The sequence below is a fragment of the Enhydra lutris genome, unplaced genomic scaffold (assembly GCF_002288905.1).
Source record: "Enhydra lutris kenyoni isolate GAN:26980312 unplaced genomic scaffold, ASM228890v2 scaffoldscaffold64, whole genome shotgun sequence".
NCBI lineage: Eukaryota > Metazoa > Chordata > Mammalia > Carnivora > Mustelidae > Enhydra > Enhydra lutris.
This window is the reverse complement of record NW_019154148.1, coordinates 9434008-9456989: the sequence shown is the minus strand read 5'-3', so window position 1 is coordinate 9456989 and position 22982 is coordinate 9434008. Positions and strand designations below refer to the sequence as shown.

At 42.3% G+C, this 22982-nt stretch overlaps 1 protein-coding gene across 1 annotated transcript; it reads right to left on the bottom strand.

Annotated features, from left to right (window-relative positions):
* Window positions 1-13383: 13383 nt before the first annotated feature.
* LOC111158880 (immunity-related GTPase family M protein 1-like) lies at window positions 13384-14729 on the bottom strand. Its single transcript, XM_022521177.1, is given in 2 exon segments — window positions 13384-14393; window positions 14396-14729. Coding segments are annotated over 2 exon segments (1326 nt in total). The 5' UTR covers window positions 14712-14729.
* Window positions 14730-22982: the final 8253 nt, after the last annotated feature.

The following is a 22982-nucleotide window of genomic DNA, read 5'->3' as shown; positions in this document are numbered from 1 at the left end:
CTTGTCCTTTCTAGGATTATCATTATATTTAATAAATATTAAATATAGTGAACTGAACATGTGTCGCAGGAAATGAAAGAGAAAGATTAGCTAAGGAAAAAATCTATCTAAGGTACACTGTGAGAGGAAGAAATGTGTAAGATGGGAAAATAGTCCAAGGCCAAACTGTGGAAAGAACCAAGATGCCTTTCAATGGACGAATGGATAAGGAAGATGTGGTCCATATACACTATGGAGTATTATGTCTCCATCAGAAAGGATGAATACCCAGCTTTTGTAGCAACATGGATGGGACTGGAAGAGATTATGCTGAGTGAAATAAGTCAAGCAGAGAGAGCCTATTATCATATGGTTTCACTTATTTGTGGAGCATAACAAATAGCACAGAGGACAAGGGGAGTTAGAGAGGAGAAGGGAGTTGGGGGAAATTGGAAGGGGAGGTGAACCATGAGAGACTATGGACTCTGAAAAACAATCTGAGGGGTTTGAAGCGGCAGGGGGTGGGAGGTTGGGGGAACCAGGTGGTGGGTATTAGAGAGGGCACGGATTGCATGGAGCACTGGGTGTGGTGCAAAAACAAGGAATACTGTTATGCTGAAAAATATTAAAAAATTAAAAAAAATAGTCCAAGGGTTTGCAAACTGTAGGTATAGACATCTCTTGGTGCCTGGCAGTATATTTTGTGCCTGAGAATGGAGGTTAGGGAATAAGAGACAAGAGGATTGTCATTAATCTAAGTGGAAATTAAAAAAAAATACAAAAGATCCTTAAACATATCCAATCTCTTGTCTAAGGAGGGAACTACAAATTATAAATGGCACCTACAATAAGATATCATTTATCCACTATTAGATTGGGCGGATTGCAAGTTTGACATTATGTGGATGAAACTAGAAAAATAGAGTCTGTCATACAATGTTTATTCGTACACAGTGTGTACAGGTTAGGCCATCCGTAGGAAAACACGCCTTTACACTTTGCCCCAGTGATCCCACTTTGAAGAATCTGGGCCATAAAAACTGGGAGTAAATTGGTGGTTAACAGGGGATGGAAAGTGGGGGAGAAATGTGTACTGCTTTTGATATTCTAGTTATAAGTTGAATGTATAGCATGGTGACTATGGTTTGTAACACTCTTTTATATTCTACAACAATAATAATAATACTTGAAATTTGCTAAGAAAATAGATCCTAAGCCTTTTTCCACACACACACACAGTATATATGTGAGGTGATGGATGTATTAATTATATTAATTAACTTGATTATGTAATCATTTCACTACATGTACATATATATCAAATCATCACATTGTACACTTAAAATATATATGATTTTGCTTGCCAATTTACCTAAATGAAGATGAGGGGGAAAGGAATAATAAATCTGGAAAAATTACAAAAAGACGTATGTTAAAAATTATTAGTTACAGCACTATTTGAAATGGCAAAATGCAAAATTTAAATGTTCTTCAATAGGAAACATTATAGCTACAAAATAGACAGATGATTTGACAATTATACAAAGGAGTAAGTAATATCCTCTATATTGCTGTGTTCTCATCTCCAAGATATATTGCTCGATGCAAAAAGTAAGATGGAGAATTATATGTACAGTATGTTAGTGACGATCTAAGACAGTGTAAAATATGAATTATATATTTGCACATATTCTTCAATTAAATATGAAACAACTTCAGTAATAAAATTCAATTGTGTATTGGGAAGTGATGGGTGGAGAGGCAGTGTAAAGGCTAGATTTTCCTTAATGCAACTTATTTTACATTGGAAATGCATGCAAATGTTTTACAAAGCTTGGTAACTGTGTAATTAAACAAGATGATCTAACATTTAATAAAATACAAAGCAAATCTAAACTTTGTTGGTATAAGAAAACAATTTATCTCTTCTTCTTCTCCCCCTTCCCCTCCCCTTCTTCTTCTTCTCTCCTCCCCTTCTCCCTCCCCTTCCCCCTCCCCCTCCTTCTCCTCCTCCTCCATTTATTATGTTATATTAGTCACCATACAGTACATCATTGGTTTTTGATGTAGTGTTCCAAGATTCATTGTTTACATATAACACCCAGTGCTCCGTGAATATGTGCCCTCCTTAATACCCATCACCAGGCCAACACATCCCCCACCCCCTACCCTCTAAAACCCTCAGTTTGTTTCTCAGAATCCACCATCTCTCATGATTTGTCTCCCCTTCTGATTCTCCCCCCTTCATTTTTCCCTTCCTTAAAACAATTTATTTCAGACAAGATGGCGGGGAAGTAGGAAGGGGCGCCTTTTCAACCTGTACCCTAAAGTGAGCTGATTACCTACCAAAGAACTCTGATCACCCATGAAATCAGCCTGAGATCAGAATTATACACGTCTGGATCTCAACAGGGGCAGAAGATGCCAGTGGGCAGGTAAAGCGGAATGGGAAAGGTGGACTGATATCGGAAGATAAACAAAGGGGGGAGGAAGCCACCAGAGGCAACCAGTTGGAAAGTAATACCCCTAATACGAGAGTGCCCTGCATCTGGGGACCAGCATTAACTTGGAGACTGGTTGTAGCACTCCAAAAGAGCAAAGGATCACGGGGTGGGGGGGGGGGGATTGTGGGAATTGGGGCAGCTAGGGACAGAAGCTTAAGTCCCCGGACCCAGGACAGCCTCCCCTGGTGCTGAGCCAGAGAGTGTGCGGCAGAGAAACCAGGTCTTGGTCCCTGAGCCGCCAGCGCGCCCGAGATTGCATGGGGTCTGGCTCCTGTGAGGGGCTGGGAGCCATGCCAGACAGCAGAACGCCGAGCCCTGCTACAGAGCCTGAGACACACACGCCCCTCACCCTCGCCTGAGAGAGGTGTACAAAGGTGCTCCCCACCCCGCGCTCTTAGACCCGCGCCATTGTTTCAGAGCCTGAGACATGCGTCCCAAACTCTCCCCTGAGAGAGGTGTGCGAAGGCCCAGCCTGGTGTTTTCGGACCTGCGCCCCACTCTCAGAGCCTGAGACCCGCGTGCGGGACCCACAGCCTCCTCTGAGAGAGGTGCGCGCAAGTCCAGCGCTCGTAGACCCAGAAAGACCAGGCACTCCCAGCCCGGGCCAGTGGGAAAATCTCAGTGTGCAATCGCTGCTTGGAACCTTTCTGGCAGTCTGGAGCTGCCCAGATGGCCACAGCTGCTGTGGTTTTGGGTACAAGCAGAAGATCCTGCGTCCCCAAGGACCACGACTTGGAACCTGCTCTGCCAGGGCCAAGGGGGAATTTATATGGACTCTGCAGCCAGACTGAGGCTTCTCTCTGAGAGGGAGGTCAGGGTGCAGTTTGCTTTCCTCTAAACCTACAAAAACCATCAAAAGCAGTCAAGGCGAGAGAAAAAAAAAAAGTGAACAAACATAAAAACCTCCAGAGAACAAAAGCCTGAAAAAAACAGTTTCCTCAGAGCCCACCCCCTTGAGGGGGGCAGGAGGACTTAACTCAGGGAACATCATTGACTGAAAACCCCAGTGGCAGGCCCCTCCCCCAGAAAACCAACCAGGAAAGAAAAAAAAAAATACTACAAGAGAACAACCACCACTACTTCATAGGACAACTTTTATTTTTAATTTGTTCCCACTATTTTGGCTCATTTTGTTTATATAGATAATTTTTTAACCTATTTACCATCACAGTGAGCTGTCCAGTACATAAAATTCCATAATAACCTTCTAACCTGAACTTTTTGATACATACACCTGTGTTTTCCTTTTGCATTTCTATTTTTTAAATTTTTTTAAATTTTAGTTTAGTTTAGTCTAGTTTATTCCTTTTTTATTTTTATTTTCTAATATTCATGTAGAGTTAAACTTCAAAGTAATCCTCTTTCCCCAATCAATACTACCCCTATAGGTAAACCAAATTTTAATCCCCCTTTATCTTAGGAAAGTTGAGTCCTTTAACAAAGATATCAAGATACATCCAGGAAGAATCAAAACAAACTTCCTCGCCCACACTGAGAATTTATAACCACTCTCCCATCTTTTTCTTCCACCAGTGTTTCTGTGTTTTTGTGTTTGTCCTGATAGTATATAAATCTTACACTTGGGGTTCTTTTTGACAAGGTTCTTCCTTTATTTGCTTATATAAATAAAAAATTATTTCAAGATTTTATTTATTTATTTATTTACTATTTTTAAAACTCCACTGTAATTTACATACAGTGTTATATTAGTTTTGGTATACAATGGTGGTTCAATACTTCTGACCATTTCTCTATGCTCACCACAATAAGTGAATGAATAAGTACTCTTTAATCCCCATCTTTTTCACCCACTGTCCTCACCTCTTCCCCTCCAGTGACCACCCATTTGTTCTCCATAGTTAAGAGTCTTTTTCTCCTTCTGCTTCTCTTTTTTCCCCCTATGATCATTTGTTTTATTTCTTAAGTTCCATATATGAGTGAAATCATATGGTATTTGTCTTCCTTTGACTGATTTAGTTCATTAGCATAATACTCTCTAGCTCCATCCACATTATTGCAAATGAAAGGATTTCATTCTTTCCATGGTTGAGTAATATTCCATTGTATATATATACTACCTCTTCTTTATCCATTCATGTGGACATGTGGGCTTTTGCCATAATGTGGCTATTGTTGATAATGTTGCTATAAACATTGGGGTGCATGTGCCCCTTTGAATCAGTATGTTTGTATCCTTTGGGTAAATACCTAGTAGTGCAATTACTAGGTTGTGGGGTAGTTCTATTTCTAATTTTTTGAGGAAACTCCATACTACTGTCCAGAGTGGCTGCACCAGTTTGCATTCTCTGCAAAGAGAGGTTCCCTTTTTTCCACGGCCCCACCAACACCTGTCGTTTCTTCTGTTCTTGATTCTAGCCATTCTGACAGGACTGAGGTGATAACTCATTGTAGTTTTGATTTGTATGTCCCTTGTCCATCCCTTCCATTTTCAATATGGAGGTGTCCAGGTCTAAAATGAGTCTCTTGTAGGCATCATATAGTTTTTTTTTTTTTAATCCATTCTGAAACCCTGTTGCTTTAAATTGGAACATGTAGTCCATTTACATTCAAAGTAATTATATTTATACGTATTTTATGCTCTATTATTATTTATTTTGTCATTGCTTCTGGAGATTTCCTCTGATCCTTTATGGTCTTTGTCACTTTTGGTCCTTCTTTCCCATTCAAAGAATACCCTTTAATATTTCTTGCAGGGCTGGTTCACTGGTCACAAACTCCTTTAAGTTTCGTTTCTCTGGGAAATGCTTTATTTCTCCTTCTATCCTGAATGATAGCCTTGCTGGATAGAATATTCTTGGTGGCAAATTTTTCCCACTCAGCACATTCAATATAGCCTGCCACTCCCATCTGGCTTGATGAGTTTCTCTTGAGAGATCTGCAACTGGCCTTGTCTATCTTCCATTGTAAGTAAGGACTTTTTTTTTTTTTTTTGTTTTGGTGGTTTTGGATTTTTTTTTTTTTTTTTTCTTTTTAAGTAAGGATTTTTTTTTTTTTTTTTGTCTTGCTGCTTTAGGATTTTTTTTCTTTATCTCTATATTTTACAAATTTTATTTTACTCTATCTTGGCATTGGCCTGCTTCTGTTGATTTTGATGGGAGTTCTCTGTGCCTCCTGGATCTGGATGTCTGTTTCCTTCCCCAGATTAGGGACATTTTCAGCCATTATTTCCTCATATAAATTTTCTGTCCCCTTTTCTCTCTTCTACTTCTGGGACTCCTATAAATGACTGTTATTATAATTGAAGGAGCCACTGAGTTCCCTAAGATATTCTTGTGTTTCATAATTCTTCTTTTTCCCTTGTTCAGCTTCATTATTTTTTACTATTTTGTTCTCTGCATTACTTATTCATTCCTCTGTTTCTTCCAGCCTTTTGTTCATTGCATTAATGCCTGTTTACAATCTCATTTATAGCATTCTTCAATTCTGATTGGATCTTTTAAAAATATTTTATATCTGTGATAAGGATGATGTCTTCAATTATCTTCTCAAGCCCAGTAAGTATGCTGATGATTGTCAGTTTTTTTTTAAGATTTTTTTCGTTTATTTGACAGAGAGATCACAAGCAGACAGAGAGTCAGGTAGAGGGGGAGGGGGAAGCAGGCTCCCTGCTGAGCAAATAGCCTGATGTGGGGCTCGATCCCAGGACCCCAAGATCACGACCTGAGCCAAAGGCAGAGACTTTAACCCACTGAGACACACAGGCACCCCTGCTTATCAGTTTAAATTCTCTAACCATCATGTTATTTCTATCTGTTTTGCTTAGATGACTGCTATGGTCTTATCTTGTTCTTTCATTTAGGATAAATTCCTCCATCTTGACATCTTTTCTAACCCTCTACCTTCTTTTTTTGTGTTAGAAAAGCCAGTTATGTTTCTTGTTCCTGAAAGTAATGGCTTTATGAAGAACAGGTTATGTAATGTCTGGGGCTTTGTGCTCCCAAGAATGACTCGTTTGCATTAAGTGCACTCTGCTGTTGAGCTGTGGCTGTACAATCCTTCAGGCCAGTTGTCTGCAGACTCTCCTCCCCTGCATGTTTGAGGTAGTATCCTCTCTATGTTATGAAGTTTATTCTGTCAGTCTTCTGACTGATTTCTGGAGTATTTAGGAAGAGTTGATAGTTATCTACTTGTGTTCCTGGGAACAGACAAGCCCAGGGTCTTCCTACACTTCTGCCATCTTTCAAGGCTCAAATGCCGTCATTTAAAAAATTTATTTTTTACTTCTGGAAGATTCCCTGATTTTCCAAGCCTTGTATACTTCATTTCTACCTAGTTCTCAAACTTCTTATTTCCAACAGATTTTGTTGTTGTTCTCTGAGTGTTCCTTATGTATGGCCTCTGATCTTTGTGCATTCAGTTTTCAACCAGCTAGCATTTACTGGCTACTATGTGCCAGAAAATCATTTAGGTGTAGGTATAGTATAGTAGTTTCTTATCTCACTGACACTAATGAAATGTTGATTTTCCTCCTGCTCCCTCATTTGCCTCTGATACCTTTGAGTTGCCATAGCCTTCCCATCTAAGTGCTGCCATCACTTTTAGGGGCTCATGCCAGAGTCTGTGATCCTTGACTGTCCTTTCCTATATATACATAGAAACCTATCCCATGTAAATAGTCACACACACACAAACACACACACACACACACACACACACACACACACGACACAACACACACACACACATTCCAGGGGACAAGACAACAAAAAGACAAATGAGGGAAGCCAGGAAACAGGTGAGTGAGTGAAAAGGGATTTAGTTGACCTGAGAAAACAAAAGCCCAATGTGACAACAAAGCAGCCGCATTTGTTCCTCTGTGCCCCAGGCTGGTGGAGGTGCTTGAAGCCAGTACTGGGCTGAATTGTGTCCCCCCATTCTGTGATGAAGTCCAAACCCCCAATACCTTTGAAGTAAATGTATGTGGAGACAAGGTCTTCAAAGAGGCAGTGAAGTTAAAATGAGATATTCAGGATGGTCCTGAATCCAATATGACTTCTTGTAAGCAGAGGAAAGTTGGATGCAGTCATGCAGGCACACAGGAAAGACCAGGTGGACACAGGGAGAAGGAGAAGCTGGCACTCTGCAAACCAAGGGGAGATGCCTCAGAAGAAACCAACCCTGAAAACACCTTGATCTAGGACTTCTAGCCCCAGAGCTATGAGAAAACCAACTTCTGTTGTTTAAGCCACCCAGACTGTGGGACTTTGCTATGGCAGCCTGAGCAGACAAAGCTCTTGCAGCAGAAATAATTCTGACTAAAACACTAGTGCTGCTGGCTGGTGATCAGGCCAAGGTGAACCCTTTTGCAAGTGTGAAACTACCTAGCACCCCATCTATACAGGCACACGAGCATTTCTGAAGCCAACTGAGGAAGGAGGAAAGGAACTGCGAGTGTTGGTGTGGCTTATAATAGAAGGAGGGCAGTTGTCATCACTCCCTTCCCCCTTAGACCTGACCTCAAGAAGGAGGCTGCTCTGCCTGTGACTGATCTCATATCAGTTCTCGGGGATCTGTATGGAACAACCATGAAGTCTCAGGCCCTAGGGCAGCTGAAGCCCTTGACTGAGTCCAACTTGCTGTCAGCAGGTGTGCAAGTCTATAGCTAGGTGGGCAGGGAAACTGTCCTCTTTTGCTTCCAGGAGTCACAGAACCAAAGCACACTGATGCAGGAGGAGTCCTTGAATACTACTATCCTCCAATTCCATATTTTGTGCATGAGGAATGAGGTCTGGGGTGATATCGTGACTGGCATGGTCCATGGAGGAGGTGAACCAGAGTCTGAGGCTAGAGGGAAGAGAGTAAGAGGCAACTGCTGCGGGATTTCCAAGTGATCTCTAGGTCCTGCATTGATTGGTAGATTGCTCTTTGGGACAACACAGAAGGAGATAAGTTACATCTGAACTCCCATCTCTCCTCCACAGCCAGCCTAACCCCCATTATCTTAATGAGGGATTTCTTTAATTAGAACTCCTGGGAAACTCCTTATTTCTTTCCTTGAAGTATTGTTGAAACAGAATGTTGCATTAGTTTCAGGTATACAACAAATAAATCCACAACTCTGTAGGCTCTGCTGTGCTCATCACAAGTGTAGCTACCAGCTGTCACCATACACTACTACTACAATCTCATTGGCCATATTCCCTACACTGCACCTCCTATTTGTCCCAGGACAGTCTTTACCTGAGCGACAAGATGCTCCCCTACACAGCAGAATTTGCTTTGGGTGGTCTCTTTCTAAATGTTTTTCCTACATTACATTATCTGCTTCTTCCCACAAGCCTCTGAAAATACTGAGGGCAGGAAAGCTTTCCACAGCCACCACCTTCCCTAATATGGGGTTGCTGAGAGTCACAGTCACATGCTAGTTTATGAAATGAAGGTGAATGTGGTGATCTCAAAGGACGTTCCACCCAGATCTTAGTGAGAATAGGAAACATTTCTATTTCATCAGCCAGGAACACCCATCTTACAACCAGACAACCTGAGTTTCTTGGTCTCCAATATTGATAGAAGAAGCACAACACCAATATTTGCTTTTGTGGGCTTTTTGAGTCATTTATGTTCCTTCTCAACACACTCATTTTCCTGTCACTGACTTCATAGGAGTTCACTGTATGTTTAAATTTAAAAATGGCACTCAATATGAAGTGATGTCATGTTTTTTGGTTAATTTCCTTTTTGATTTCTCAAGTTGGTATAAAGTAAAAGGCAGAAAGCGTCTTTCATAGTTCTTGAACCACAAAATACCTCTGGTCACATCCAATGAGAGGAACCATTGTCAGGATTGTCTTCATTCACTATACTCCCAGAGAAATGTCTGGGACCTGAAGTCAGTCCTGTGACCTCAGTGCTCAGAGCACACTCAGGGTCTCAGTGGGCCACTCTGGCTGTCACACACTGAAACCTAACCAGTGTTGCATAGTGATGGTGAAGGAAGGATGGTGGAGCCTCTGTGGGAGGCTGGGTGGAAGCCACCCAGGTGCCTCTTGGGTTCATGCATCTACGTGAGCAGCACCCCAGAGTTGATCATGGTGCTAGCTGGAAGAGAAGGAGAGTTTTCAAGGCTTCAGTGACAAAAAAAAAAAAAAAAAAAAAAAAAAAAAATGGGGAGTTAAATCTCTGGAGTCTTCCTCAAGCCTAACTAAAAACATACTTCCAATCCAATGGAGAGCAACTGAGGCATGAATTAGAATAAAAATCCATTGGTGTTCAGACTGTATTCTGGAAATTGCTCTTAGTTTCAGGACGTTGGTTTGCTACAGTTGCCATAACAAAATACCATGGGCTGGGAGGCTTAAATAACAGAAATTTATTCTCTCACTATTCTGAAGTCTGTATGTCTTAGATCAAGGTGACTTTGGTTTTGCTTCTTCTAAAGATTCTGTCCTTGGCTTGCAGATGGCCCAATTCTCTGTGTCCTTTATGACCTTTCTCTGTGTGTGCATTCTTGGTGTCTCTTCTCCTTCTAAAATCAGCCCCATGAGTCACAACCCCACCCATCTGAGCTCAGTTAACCTTCATTGTCTCCTTAATGAGCCTCCTACAGCTTTACAGCTTCAACACAGGAACTTGTGGGTATACACTTCACTCCAGAATGAGCCCAAAGTCTAAAAATATGTTTAGTAACAGTAGTCTTTGTGTAGTGTTACAGTTGGATTATAGAATGTTGTGTACATGTCTGAGAACCCCAGCATCCCTGGGGAAGTCCATCAGAGGAGGACCCATGAGAGTGAGCCAGCAGATCCTGCAGAGCTTAAAGGACATGACTCAGGAAATCTGCTTCAAATGCAAATGTGGTTAGACACCATTAATCTCCTAGAGACAAGGGGGTGGTCACAGGCACCAAGTTACAGGTATAGTCTACATCTGAGTTGTAAGGTTAGGAGCCTTCTCAACTGGCCAGTAGAGTTAGAAATACAGAAAATATCTGAGAGATGGGAGATTTGAGGGTGTTTTGTAAGCAATGCATAGTATTCCTTTCACGCAATGTGTATCTGTATATTATGACCCAGCAATTCCACAGCTAGTTCTAGAGAAAGTTTGCCACAGGTGTACCAGAAACATGTGTAGGATGATTTTAGAAGAATGGTGTTGAAGAGAGAGAAACAACTGTAAAGAACCCCAAACTCAAATTTCCACTGACAGTGAATAGATTATGTGCTATCTTGGCAAAATGGAGAACACATGCTAGAGAAACAATGTAAATGAGAAGCCACTTACAGAGGCTGGAACACAAACTAATTCAATTTTTCTAAAGCATCCAAACAAGCAAAACTAAATGATATAATGTCTGAGGAAACACACATCTATGGAAATAACCAAAGAAAGTAAACACACACACACACACACACACACACACACACACACACTAAACTCCAAATTCAAAGATCTGCACATCTGAGAATGGATGCAGAGAGACACAATATGGGGTGATGCTTGTGGGACTATCCAATGATTTAAGTAACACTGCAGTTCTTAATTTGGGAGTTGAGTTAACAGGTCTTCATCTTTATATCTCACTTCATTCTGTGTATATATCTGTATAGTATCATATATAACCTACTGTAGCTAGCTGCTGAACATTATTGCACTTAGAACACATAATAAGGAACAGTGCCAAAGGGGAAGAATGATGTCAGCAGCCATTATCTTTTTCACTAGACTCTATTTTAAAGCAGCTTTAGTGTCACAGCAAAATTGAGCAGAAGGTGCATAGGATTCTCATGAACCCCCTGCCCTCACACAAGTACAGCCTGTCCACTGTCAACAACTCACACCATCCTACAATTCATGACCCATTTTTCTCCCTCCATGTCCATAGTTTACATTGGGTTCCCTCTTGGTGTTGCATATTCTATGAGATTAGACAAAAATATAATTTATCCACCATTATCATATCACACAGAGTGGTTTCACTGCTCTAAATGGCCTCTGTGCTCCACTGGGTTGTCCCTCCCTGCCCTGAACCCTTAAGAACCACTGATCTTTTTCTCATTTCTACAGTTTTGCCTTAGTTGGAATGTTACATATTTGGAATTGCACAGTATTTAGCCTTTCCAAATTGATTTCTCTCACTTGGTAATATGCGTTTCCATTTCATCCATGTCTTTTCACATCAGCTGTCACTTAAGGAGGCTTCTGAATGCTGAGTGTTGATGGAGGTCCTTCAGGTCACTAGTCCCCTGGTGACACTTCTGACATAGTCCCCAGGGATGACAACAACCGGGTGACCATTTAAGGAATGGAATGGAATTGGCATTGGGCTTTATACTGGCAACATGACATGCTAGGAGGAGATAGATCTTCAGAGTCCTAAGAGAAAACGATGTTGTTTCCTATACTCAAACTATTTATTAAAAGTGACCACAAAACAAAGTCCTTAAATGGAATAGCAAAGACTCGGAAAGTACCTCCCAGGGAACTTTTTTTTCTCACTTTGTTAGAGAATGGACCTAATGTGAATGAACAGGGAATCCAAGAAGCACCAGCACCACCAAGGTAATGGATGGATGTGAGCAAGGCCTGTGCTCCAGGCTGGGAGAGCAACTAGTCCAACTGAGAGTAAGAATTAGAAGAGTTGCATGGGACCCTTTCAGTGAGAAAGGATTTTCTGGAGTAATGTCATCATTACTATGCAGAGTCATCTGAGGTTAAGGGAATGGCATAGTATTATTATGATAAAACCATACTGTGCCACTTCCTCATCCCCTTCTTACTTTGTCCCCAGATTTGTTTAATTATCTTATACTTTCAGTTACAAAGATTTGGTGGCCCGAATTTTACACATTGGTCCAATTCAGATATGTCCAACAAATTTAGATTGGGTTCCATACTGGATGTGATCTTCCCAGGTAAATAGTGTAAGGTCATGTGGTTGATGGAGACTGTTGCTAGGAAGGATGGTTGCTCTTGTGAGGAATGAATTATTCCCACAGTGGTGAGACCCAGATTATGTTACTTCTGGTATGGAGAGTGAGGTTTCAAACATCATTGAAAAAAAGCTGTTATAAAAAGCAATTTTTGTTATACACACACACACACACAAACACACACACACACACACACACACACACACGGTAAAGGGAAAAATCTAGAACCAGGGTCTAAAATGGTTTCCAATTCAGAGAATTTCCATAGAGTCTATATATATTGGGTTAACTGTATAGACAGTGAGGTCATAGGCAGTGGTTTAGTTTCCTCAATGTTGACAATCAGATTAAATTCCTTTGACCAACATAGGAGATAACTTTGGCAAAAAACACAACATAGAAGGTAACTTTAAGTAAACAAACACTTCTCTAAAGGAAACAATCTAACAAGTACTATTTCCTATGACAGGCCCACCATGAGCTGTGCATGTGAAGAGCATGAACTCGTGGAGGGGGTGGCAGTCAGTGTTACTACTTACAATAGTCAGATTTGCTTATACATTCAACAGTTTTCTATTCCCGGTAACAATGGCCCTTGTGTCCATTTCCTGTATCCCTTTTTTTTCGCTATATAAATGTTTTTGTGCAATCAGTGAGGGGAGGTATAAGGGCAGAACTTTGCAGAATACCAGAATGGTCTTGGAAACTTCCAAAGAATAGCCAAACATACATTCTCCATCATATTTCCCCAAAGGGAACATTCCAAAGGATGTTCTCCCCTCTGCATCTGAATGCCTCTGTAAGTCCAGAGGTGAGAAGTGAAGGAACATGAGAAACCAAGTGGGTCTGGAGAATGGATGTTAATGTTAAGTGATAAGGGGAGTCAGAATGAGACTGTATGTCACAGAGCAAATCTTTTCATTCACCTTTGGATCCAGGCTCATTTAATAAGTGATCAGAAGTAGAGCAAATTTTAGAGTTTCCCAACAGGGATTCAAAATGAGAAAATTTCAGCTCATTTGTCTTGAAGAACTTAGAGCCAATGAAAGTGGAAATATTGAGCTTGATTGAGAATTCAGGAAGGGTACAGTGTGAAAAGAGGACCCCAGATGTCCTGACTTCCCTCCAGAAGAAACCACAGCTCTTGAGATGATAGAGTCTGTGAGGATTTTCTTCATGATGGTCCTGGTGTCCTTGGCAACTATTTCAAGGAAGTGTCTGTGTTTCCACACTCTCAGGTAGTTGAGAACTGTATCGCCTAAGAACGGGATGTGTCTCAGAATTGAATATAAGTAAGAAGCCGTATTACAATTCATGAAAGATAATATCCTGTGCCCAGTGAGGACAGTGTGCAGATCCTGAGACTTCATAATAGCCTTGCACTCCTCCATAGGTTTCCCCACACTCTGGGCCATCAGCTGGAGAGACTCATCATCCACACCAAAAAACAAGTGGCAGGCCATCAGACACTCTGCCAGATCATCTGCATTCTGGATGCCAAGGACGTCCTGGAAAGAATTTGAAGCTATTTGCCCCTGCAAAGAGGTCACTTTGTCATTAATGACCTTCTCACAGGTGTCAGACAGTTTCTCTAGAGGACAATGATACCTGATATCAAAGATGTCCCTGTGCAAGGTATCCCTAAGCTCTGGGAAGTCATTCAATAAAGGGTCAAAGCTGGAGACCAGGAATATGATGGGTTTGTGCATTCCCTCCTTTTGGAGTGTTTTCCAAATATTCTCTCGGATATTCTGCAGGAGTCATTCCTCTGAGAGGGTACGTGTGCTGATGTCCCTGTCCAGCTTGGTCCAGACAATGTAGGACTTCTTTCCCTGTCCCTGGATGGCTTTGGCAAGCTTCACGAGATTCATGCTGAACTGTTCCGATGCAAAGATGATGAAGAGGTCATACAGACTAAACTGCATCTCCGTGAGACAGTTCCCCAGGGTTTGGGTACCTGCCCCTATTCTAGGTAGGTCCCACAACTCCACATTGGGAAAGTGGGAGGAAAAGTAACAGGGGGAATCTGGGTGGTCCCCACAACCTCAGTGGGAGCTGAGTCCTCCTGTTCATACCCAATTCCCCTCAGTGCATTGATGAAGGAAGACATGCCATTGCCAGAGTCCCCAGTGACAGCAATTCTCACTAGGGCACTAGATGCTATCTCCAGGGTTTCCCTGGCCAGAGCGACCACCCCCAGCAACTTCGCTTCTACCAGCGCCTTCTCAATGTTTGGGGCAGTTGCCTTAGGTAAGACTGTCCATCCTGTATTGTACTGCAGAGCAGGGGTGAAGGATGTAGACAATGGAGTGTGAAGGGACTGATTGGGCTGTGTCATGTCTCTGATCAGTGGAGTGACCTGTCGAAATAAGAAAAGCAGGAGAGTTAGGAGGGCCAAGTGCACAAGGTGGCTGAGGATCATCAGATTTGTTATATCAAACTGAGGGTATCAGATCCACTCCCAACTCACTGCAAAGGTATTTAGATTAGAAACAGCAAGCCTTGGGGCAACTGGCTGGCTCAGTTAGTAGAGAGTGGGACTCTTAATCTTGGGGTTGTGAGTTTGAGCCCCATGTTGGGTGTGGAGATTACTTAAAAATAAAATCTTACAAAAAAAAAGAAAAGAAACAGCAAGCCTCTGAAAAACTGTTCAATAGTTTGTCAAAACTTTGAACGTATTATTCCACCATAGAAAACGAGGAAAACCTATCATTTGTGACAACATGAATGTACCTTGAAAGCATTATGCTCAGTAAAATAAATCAGGCAGAGCGAGACAAATACTGTATGATCTAACTGATGTGTGGATCTAAAACTAAAATGAAATAATTCACTGAAAACCAGATCAGGCTTGTGGAGAGGCAGACACAGATGATGAGAGGAGGGTGAATTGGAGGAAGTGGTCAAAAAAGTACAAGATTTCAGCTATCAGGTAAGTACTATAGGAGGAGGAGCTAAGATGGCGGTATCGTAGAAGGACCCTAAGTTGGTCCCCTCCTCAAACACAGCTGGATAACTGTCAAATCATTCTGAACACCCAAGAAATTGACCTGAAACTGACAGAACAGAGTCCACAACTAGAAGGAGAGAAGAGACCACATTGAGGAAGATAGGAAGCATGGAGATGTGGTTTGGAGGGGAAATGGATCAGGGGTGCCAGAGAGAGGAGGGAGCCCTGGTCATGGAGAAAAGCACACAGGGGAGAGATCGTTCACTCTTCTTGGAGTGCATCCTCTGTGAGAGGTGAGTTCACAGAGATGCCTCTCAGGGGATAAAAGTGTGAATGGGCCCCATTTCCCTCTCTCACCCCTCAGGACAGGCACAGAGCCACCTGCTCAGGGGGGATTCCCCCTGACCCTGGCTGCCTAGTCATCTTGCTCCAAGTCCCCAGCCCCTGCACTCTGGTATGACTGCCCATCTCAGTCAAACCTGCCTGCATCAGTCCCAGTGAGACAAAACCCTCCACTAGAGGACCAGCACAGGCTCCCAGCTGCAAAATGTCCCTAAAGTTTGGAGTTTTAAAGGTCAGCAGCCTTGGCTGGGCTAGAGGCCAGAGTACACAGTGCAGTTCCTGGAGAGAAGGCAAACAACCCAGAGACAGAGATCATGAAAACAGCAATCTGAAAAACTCCTGAGACACACAGAAGGGAGATTATTAGCTCTTCTGGCAGTGTTTCCCTGCAAGCAGCAAGCAAAGAGACTCCTCCCTGTGGACAAAGTGGGGGCTGAGGCCATTCCCTTCCCCACCCCTCAACAATAACAACCTTCGGTAAACAGCACAACACCAGCACTGCTTGCCTAAACTGCTTACTCCAAGCCTCACACTAATGTACTCTGCTGGTATTGCTGTTCTTTTTTTTTTTTTAATTTTTTTTTTCAGCATTAACAGTATTCCTTGTTTTTGTACCACACCCAGTGCTCCATGCAATCCATGCCTTCTCCAATACCCACCACCTGGTTCCCCCAACCTCCCACCCCCCGCCACTTCAAAACCCTCAGATTGCTTTTCAGAGTCCATAGTCTCTCATGGTTCACTTCCCCTTCCAATTTCTCCCAACTCCCTTCTCCTTTCTAACTCCCCTTGTCCTCCATGCTATTTGTTATGCTCCACAAATAAGTGAAACCATATGATAATTGACTCTCTCTGCTTGACTTATTTCACTCAGCATAATCTCTTCCAGTCCCGTCCATGTTGCTACAAAAGTTGGTATTGCTGTTCTTGACCAAGTTTGCCTCAGTACCAGTGCAGTGAACCTCAGAGCATAAAAGGGCAAACCTGGCTACAAGCCAGAAAGATGGAGCTCTGGGCTGGCTCAGGCTGAGGGAAAATTTTGAAAAATGAAGATTACTTTTGGAATGAGAATACCTCCCTTTCCTTTGTACTCAAAACCTTCTTTAAGACCTTTCTTGACCTTTCCCAACAATAGCCCAAGTTCTTGCTTAGGGGGGAACATGGAGGTTTCTGAAGGTCTTACCAGCCACCCTGACTCCAGGGAGACAATCTCCTGGGTGAGTTCTAGGCTTACTGACTTGGTTGTATGAAGGGGTTTCTTCTGCCCTTGAGCATGTTATGTATTCTGGTTGCCTTTACGTTTGCCCCTGGTATGGGATGGGGAAGGCTGGATGTCCTGTGGGGCCCGGCCAGTCAGAACATAGGATCTAGGCTAAAACCCTTGAATCCTTTTCCAGGTTTATGTAAATCCCATCACAACCTCCATGCGTACCCATCTCACCTTGACTTCCCATGTGCTAGATCAACTGAAAAAAAAAATATCCTGTATTTTCAAAAGGTGAAAAGGTCCCAGAAAGTATCATAAAAACATATATACAGGCCTTGGCACCTAGAGTAAATCATTCCCTAGACTCTCTCTGTGCTGGCCTTAGTGCTCAGCATATATGGGACATATTTCTGTTAGAGGAATGAAGCTAAAAGCATCATTGCATATCCTTCACTCCTTGGTTGACAAATTAATTAACTTTTCTTCCTAAATCTGTCATCTGATATGTGGAAATGTGGAAGTAACTTCAGAGTCCACTGAAAGGCAAGTAGGGGCTAGGACAGAGTATGACACCTCCCCCTCAATGTGGGTGTGGGAGGTGAGCACAAACCTATGCTTTCCAGAACATTTCTGTGACCATGTCTGACCTACCCATGGACTTTGCAAAGTCTGCTCATCAGATCATCTATGTTGGGCCCTACTGGAGGGGGTAACTGGGGCCCTGCAGCACCAGCCACAGCTCCATATCCTCCACTACCTTCTCATCTGGTCTCTGCCCTGAGCCTCGTGCTAGACAACCCTGCACATGGGACCCTCTCGGGATCCTTTAAAACCGTACTCTCCCCATGTGACACTGCCAGGCCAGGCTGGAACAAGGGTAATTACATGAGAGGTTGCAGGGTCTTCCAGGAATCTTCAGTGTGCAATTTTTGGCATGTGTGAACCTGTAGGACATTGAGACTCAGATTACTGGCTCAGAAGTTGAGTAGAGGACCTCAGCCCAGAAAGCAGGTGACCCATCAGCTCCCAACTTACTGATCTTACTTCTGGTCTCCCCTCTTCCCCAACAGACTTTGAGGTCTTTGAATAAGGAAACCTAGGCCTTTATGGAAAGAGTCCAGGGAGCAGATTCAACTAGAGAGGGCAGTTGAGCTTACAAGAGAACAAGAAACTGTGAGTAGATCTGTCATCTTCTGATGGACAGCAGCAGTAAAATGCACACATGCATTCACACACATGCATACACTTGAGGAAAGATTTACCAATAATTTCCCTACCCTCCATTTTGATTTCTGCATCTATTCCAATGGGTAGCTTTTCTGAACTCTTGTTATAATGTAGAGCTAGAGATAGATTTCATGATCTAAGAAGCAGAATGAAAAACACTCATTAGTACATTTCCCATGCAGGATCCTGTATAGTTCATGTCATGCCCAATTATCTTGAGTCATGTAGCAGGGATCAGCCTTGGACCAGACTAGAGTTCTGAGGCATCAGGAATTTTTGTGAGCATGAACTCAGTGTAGACCAAACCCTACATTTCTCCCCATTTTATCACCACAAGGAAAAGGTGAGTAAAAAAAACCAACATATTGATTTATTCTAGGGAAGTATAATAAACATCTGCATCATCAATGGGCATGAAGCTCTAAAGGACATGGTCTGGGGAAATAGTGTTTGAAAAGCCCACCTCACCAATATATCTATAAAGGATGGATTTGGTGTCCAGCAATAGGGGCAGTTTCTTCAAAGCAGTTAAATATTAGCATTCTGGGTAGAAATAACTGCAAGTAAAAAATGCAAGCTTACAAACGAACTTGAAAACTAGCTGTGGATGCCAATGAACACAAACAGACAGCCAACAATAGCCCTTGGTAGTATGGTAAGAACTACCTCTGAAACTCAGGTACCCTTGCAGTGATGGGGCTGTTTGTAATGGATGATAGAAAGCTCCCACTCAGTATCTCTTGATGGCTGGGCTGCTCCCCAGCAGTGTGTGAGTATCTATCTGGGGCTCGTGCCCTGTTTGTTTGGTTCTGGTCTGCTGTGGCTATGAAAACTCTCCTAATTTGAACCATTTCACACCCTAAATCTACATTTTTCTCCTGGGTGGGTGTATATGTAATGAAAAAAATTTTTAAGAGTTTTTTTCAGATAAAATTTGAAAACTCACTCTCCACCACCAGAAGTATCCTAACTTGGTTCTCACCACTGTGGGAATCATTCAGTCCTACCAAGAGCATCCCTCCTTCTCTGCATCATTCTCCATCAACCTCATCACCTTAATCTACTTACCTGGGAAGATATTCTCCAATATGGAATCCAATCTGAATTTGGTGGATGTACCTAAACTGGACCAATGTGTATAATTTTGACCCATCTTCAGGCTTCTGCTCAAAGAGGAGGGTTTTTCAGAGGTTATCATAAATACTAACTGAGATGGAAAGTGAAGTTAATATTGAATGACAGTGAAATGAAAGAGGCATAATAAAGTGATAAAGAATCCTATGGTTAAATCCTGGCTCCAGTATGCCCTGCCATGGGACCTTGGACACATTCCACTATCTTAGTTTTCCAATAGTTAAAATGGTGATGGTAATAATATTACATCCTAGGGGGTCCATCCGAGTCCAGGTAATGTGAGGATTTAATGAGTTAAAGCACATAAAGCACTTAGAATAGGGTCACGTATGGACTTCCGTAAATGTTTGGTATTATCATTATCATTCCTTCTCTTCATGGCCAAGAAGGGACAACATAAGATCACATTAAAAGACAGTTTCACCAAAAGGTGAGTGTCCTACTCAGATTCTCCATCCAGTGGAGTGAGAAGAGTCTGCTGGAGAGTCCTGCAATCACATGGAAGCCTTCAAAGAATAGTTACATCTTATCTTATTCCCAACTGAGCTTGTTAAGTTTCCTTCTTGGAGAGTTCAGGAAGCAAAAGACAGTCCCATGTAGAGCACTGTTCTGCATTGTGAGATCCCCAGAGAATGAGGGAAGAGAGAAAAAACTGAGATGAGTGGTTAAAGGGCTTTAAAGGTCAGAATGGTTACAGGTGCAGAGTTCTTGGAGTAAACCCAACCCTAGACAGCCTATCCTGGGTGATCTTGATGAGGGAGGGTAAATAAGAGGCCACACCCACCGGAACCTCCCATAGCACAGGCAAGGAGAAAACCAGGTCCCACTGAACACCAGGAAGCCTGACCACTGCAGGGGTCTACTGGAGGGGTTGAGGCCACCAAGTTTACCACACAGGAAGTCAGCTAGAAATGCACTCAGACAAAAGAAGACAGATCAACAAATGAGACAAACCAGAAGACAAGGTGATCAGAACCTCTGATTAAAGCTTCCTCCTCAGTGCCACAGGGAATCCCAGCAGGGGTGAAGCCAAAGAGGAATGGAAAATACAATCTTGACCAGCTGCAGGTCAGTGGTGAATGTTCAGTGGAAGGTAGATTTAATATGGCTTCTAACAATATTTCCTATATTCATGGCTTCATTTATTCCTGTACTGTGGAATGACTAATGAAATATGGCATCAATAATGGAATGTCCAAGCACCTGGGGGGCTCAGTCAGTTAAGTGTCCACCTTCAGCTTGGGTTGTGGTCTCAGGGTCCTGGAATCAAGTCCCCCATCAGGCTTCTTGCTCAGCGGGAAGGCTGCTTCTCCCTCTGCCTGCTGCTCCCCCTGTTTGTACTCTCTCTCTCTAGCTCTCTCTCTAAAAAAAAAAAGAAAAGAAAAGAAAAGAAAGTAAAAAGAAAGAAAGAAAGGCCCAAGATTCCAAAATTTTGTCATGAAAAGTCTCAGCTTCTGACTTACAAATCCTCTGTTCACTGGCTCATTCTTGTTCTCTTTCATTCTCTCTCTCTCTCTCTCTCTCTCTCTCTCTCTTTCTCTCTGTCTCTTCCACCTCTCTCTCTGTCTCTAAGCCTAATAAAAATAGAATATTTAAGCTAACCTGTTGGAGAGGCCCTGAAGAATTACAGGCCCTGTGGAGGAGAACAGAGGCAGCCAGCATTAACTGCCAGGTGTGTAAGTGTGTCATCTTGGGAGCAAACCCTCCAGCCTCAGGCACGGCATCAGAAGATGGAGCTAAGCTGATAACTTGACTGCCACCTCAGGAGAGACCCTTATTCAGAATCACACAACTAAAACTGCTCCTATATTTCTGACCCTTGGAAACTATAAGCAAATAAATGCTTGTTTTTCATTTCATTTTATTTTATTTTATTTGTTTTATTTTTTCAAATAAGTGCTTGTTTTAAGCCACTAAGTGTCAGGGTAATTTGATCCACAGCAACAGATAACAGATAATACCATCAAGAAGCTCCACACAGTACTGGCAATTGTGAATGACCTCTTCCTTCAATATAACACTCACTCCTGCATGGACCCAGCATGTAGGAGCTGCACCCTCTTCAATCACAGCCTTTCCCTCCCTGTCCCCTTGGCATGTCCTTCCCTGCTGTCTAGTGAAGGATCAGCCTCTGCTAACATTCTCAGGTCATTTCATCCAGCTTCAGACCACATAGACTTACCCAGTTGGAGGCTCTATGTTTAAGAAGAAAAAATAGGGAGGGGCAGAAAGAAAGAAAGAAAGAAAGAAAGAAAGAAAGAAAGAAAGAAAGGAGAGAGAGGCATGCTCAGTAGTGAGAGGAAGAGTAAATGTAGGTAGATAATAAATAAATTCATTCCACGGGAGGTAATAGCGAGGGGAGTAGGGAGATAAACTTTCTGAGTCTCTGCAGTTCCAATTAATGCCTTCATTTTCTGGTCACTTTTAATAAATAGTGTGACTACCGAATTCTGTTTTTTACATCATTCCATCTTAGAATTCTGAAGATCTATCTCCTTGCCATCTTAACTGGTATAAGGTTAGATTGTATCGTGGTTTTGATTTGTATTTCCCTGATGGCTAGTGATGTTGAACATTTTTTCATGTGTCTGTTAGCTATTTGTATGTCTTCTTTGGAGACATATCTGTTCATGCCTTTTGCCCATTTATTGACTACAATATTTGTTTTTTAGGAGTTGAGTTTGGTAAGATCTTTATAGATCTTGGATACCAGCTCTTTATCTATAGTGTCATTTGCAAATATCTTCTCCCATTCTATGGGTTGCCTCTTAGTTTTATTGACCCTTTCCTTTGCTGTACAAAAGCTTTCTATCTTGATGAAGTCCCAAAAGTTCATTTTTGCTTTTGTTTCCCTTGCCTTTGGAGACGTGTCTTGAAAGAAGTTTCTGTGGCCAATATCAAAAAGGTTACTGCCTATTCTGCTAAAAATATCTTACACATGTTTCTGGTACACCTGTGTAGAACCTTCTCCAGAAATAGGTGTGGAATTGCTGGGTCATAACACACAGATTCTTACACATTAATGAAAGGAAGACAAGGCATTGCCCCCTTAAAAAGTCTGAGATCTCCCATCTCTCATATATATTCTGTATTTCTATTACTATTGGTCAGTCAAGAAGTCTCTTTTACACTTATATCTCAAATGTAGACTATAGTTGTAGTTTGGTGCCTGTGATGACCCATTTCTCTCTCGAGAAGGTTACATGGTATCAGACCACATCTGCATCTGAAGCAGCTTCCTGAGTCATGTCCTTTAAGCTCTGCGAATCTACTGGCTCATCCTCCTGGGTCTTCCTCTGAATGGAATTCACCAGGGGTACTGGGGTTCTCAGACTCCCCACACTATTCTCTCATTCAACTGTAACATTACACAAGGAGTACTGCTAATAAACACTTTTTTATACCTAGGCTTCATTCTGGAATAAAGTCTACACCCACAAGTTCCTGTGTTGAGCCCTAATCCTCATTATGATTGCATTTCTAGGAGATTTTTCAAGGAGATAATGAATTTAACTGAGCTCAGATCTGTGGGACCCTGTCTAATAGGACTGATCTCCTTAGAAGATGGGGAAGAGACACCAGGGATGCACACAGAGAGAAAGGCCATGTGAGGACACAGGAGAAAAGAGCCATCTGCAAGCCAAGGAAAGAGGATTCAGAAGAAGCAAAACCTACAGGCACCTTGATCTAAGATGTCCAGCCTCTGTTGTTTAAGCGTCCCAGCCCATGATATTTTTTTATGGCAACCA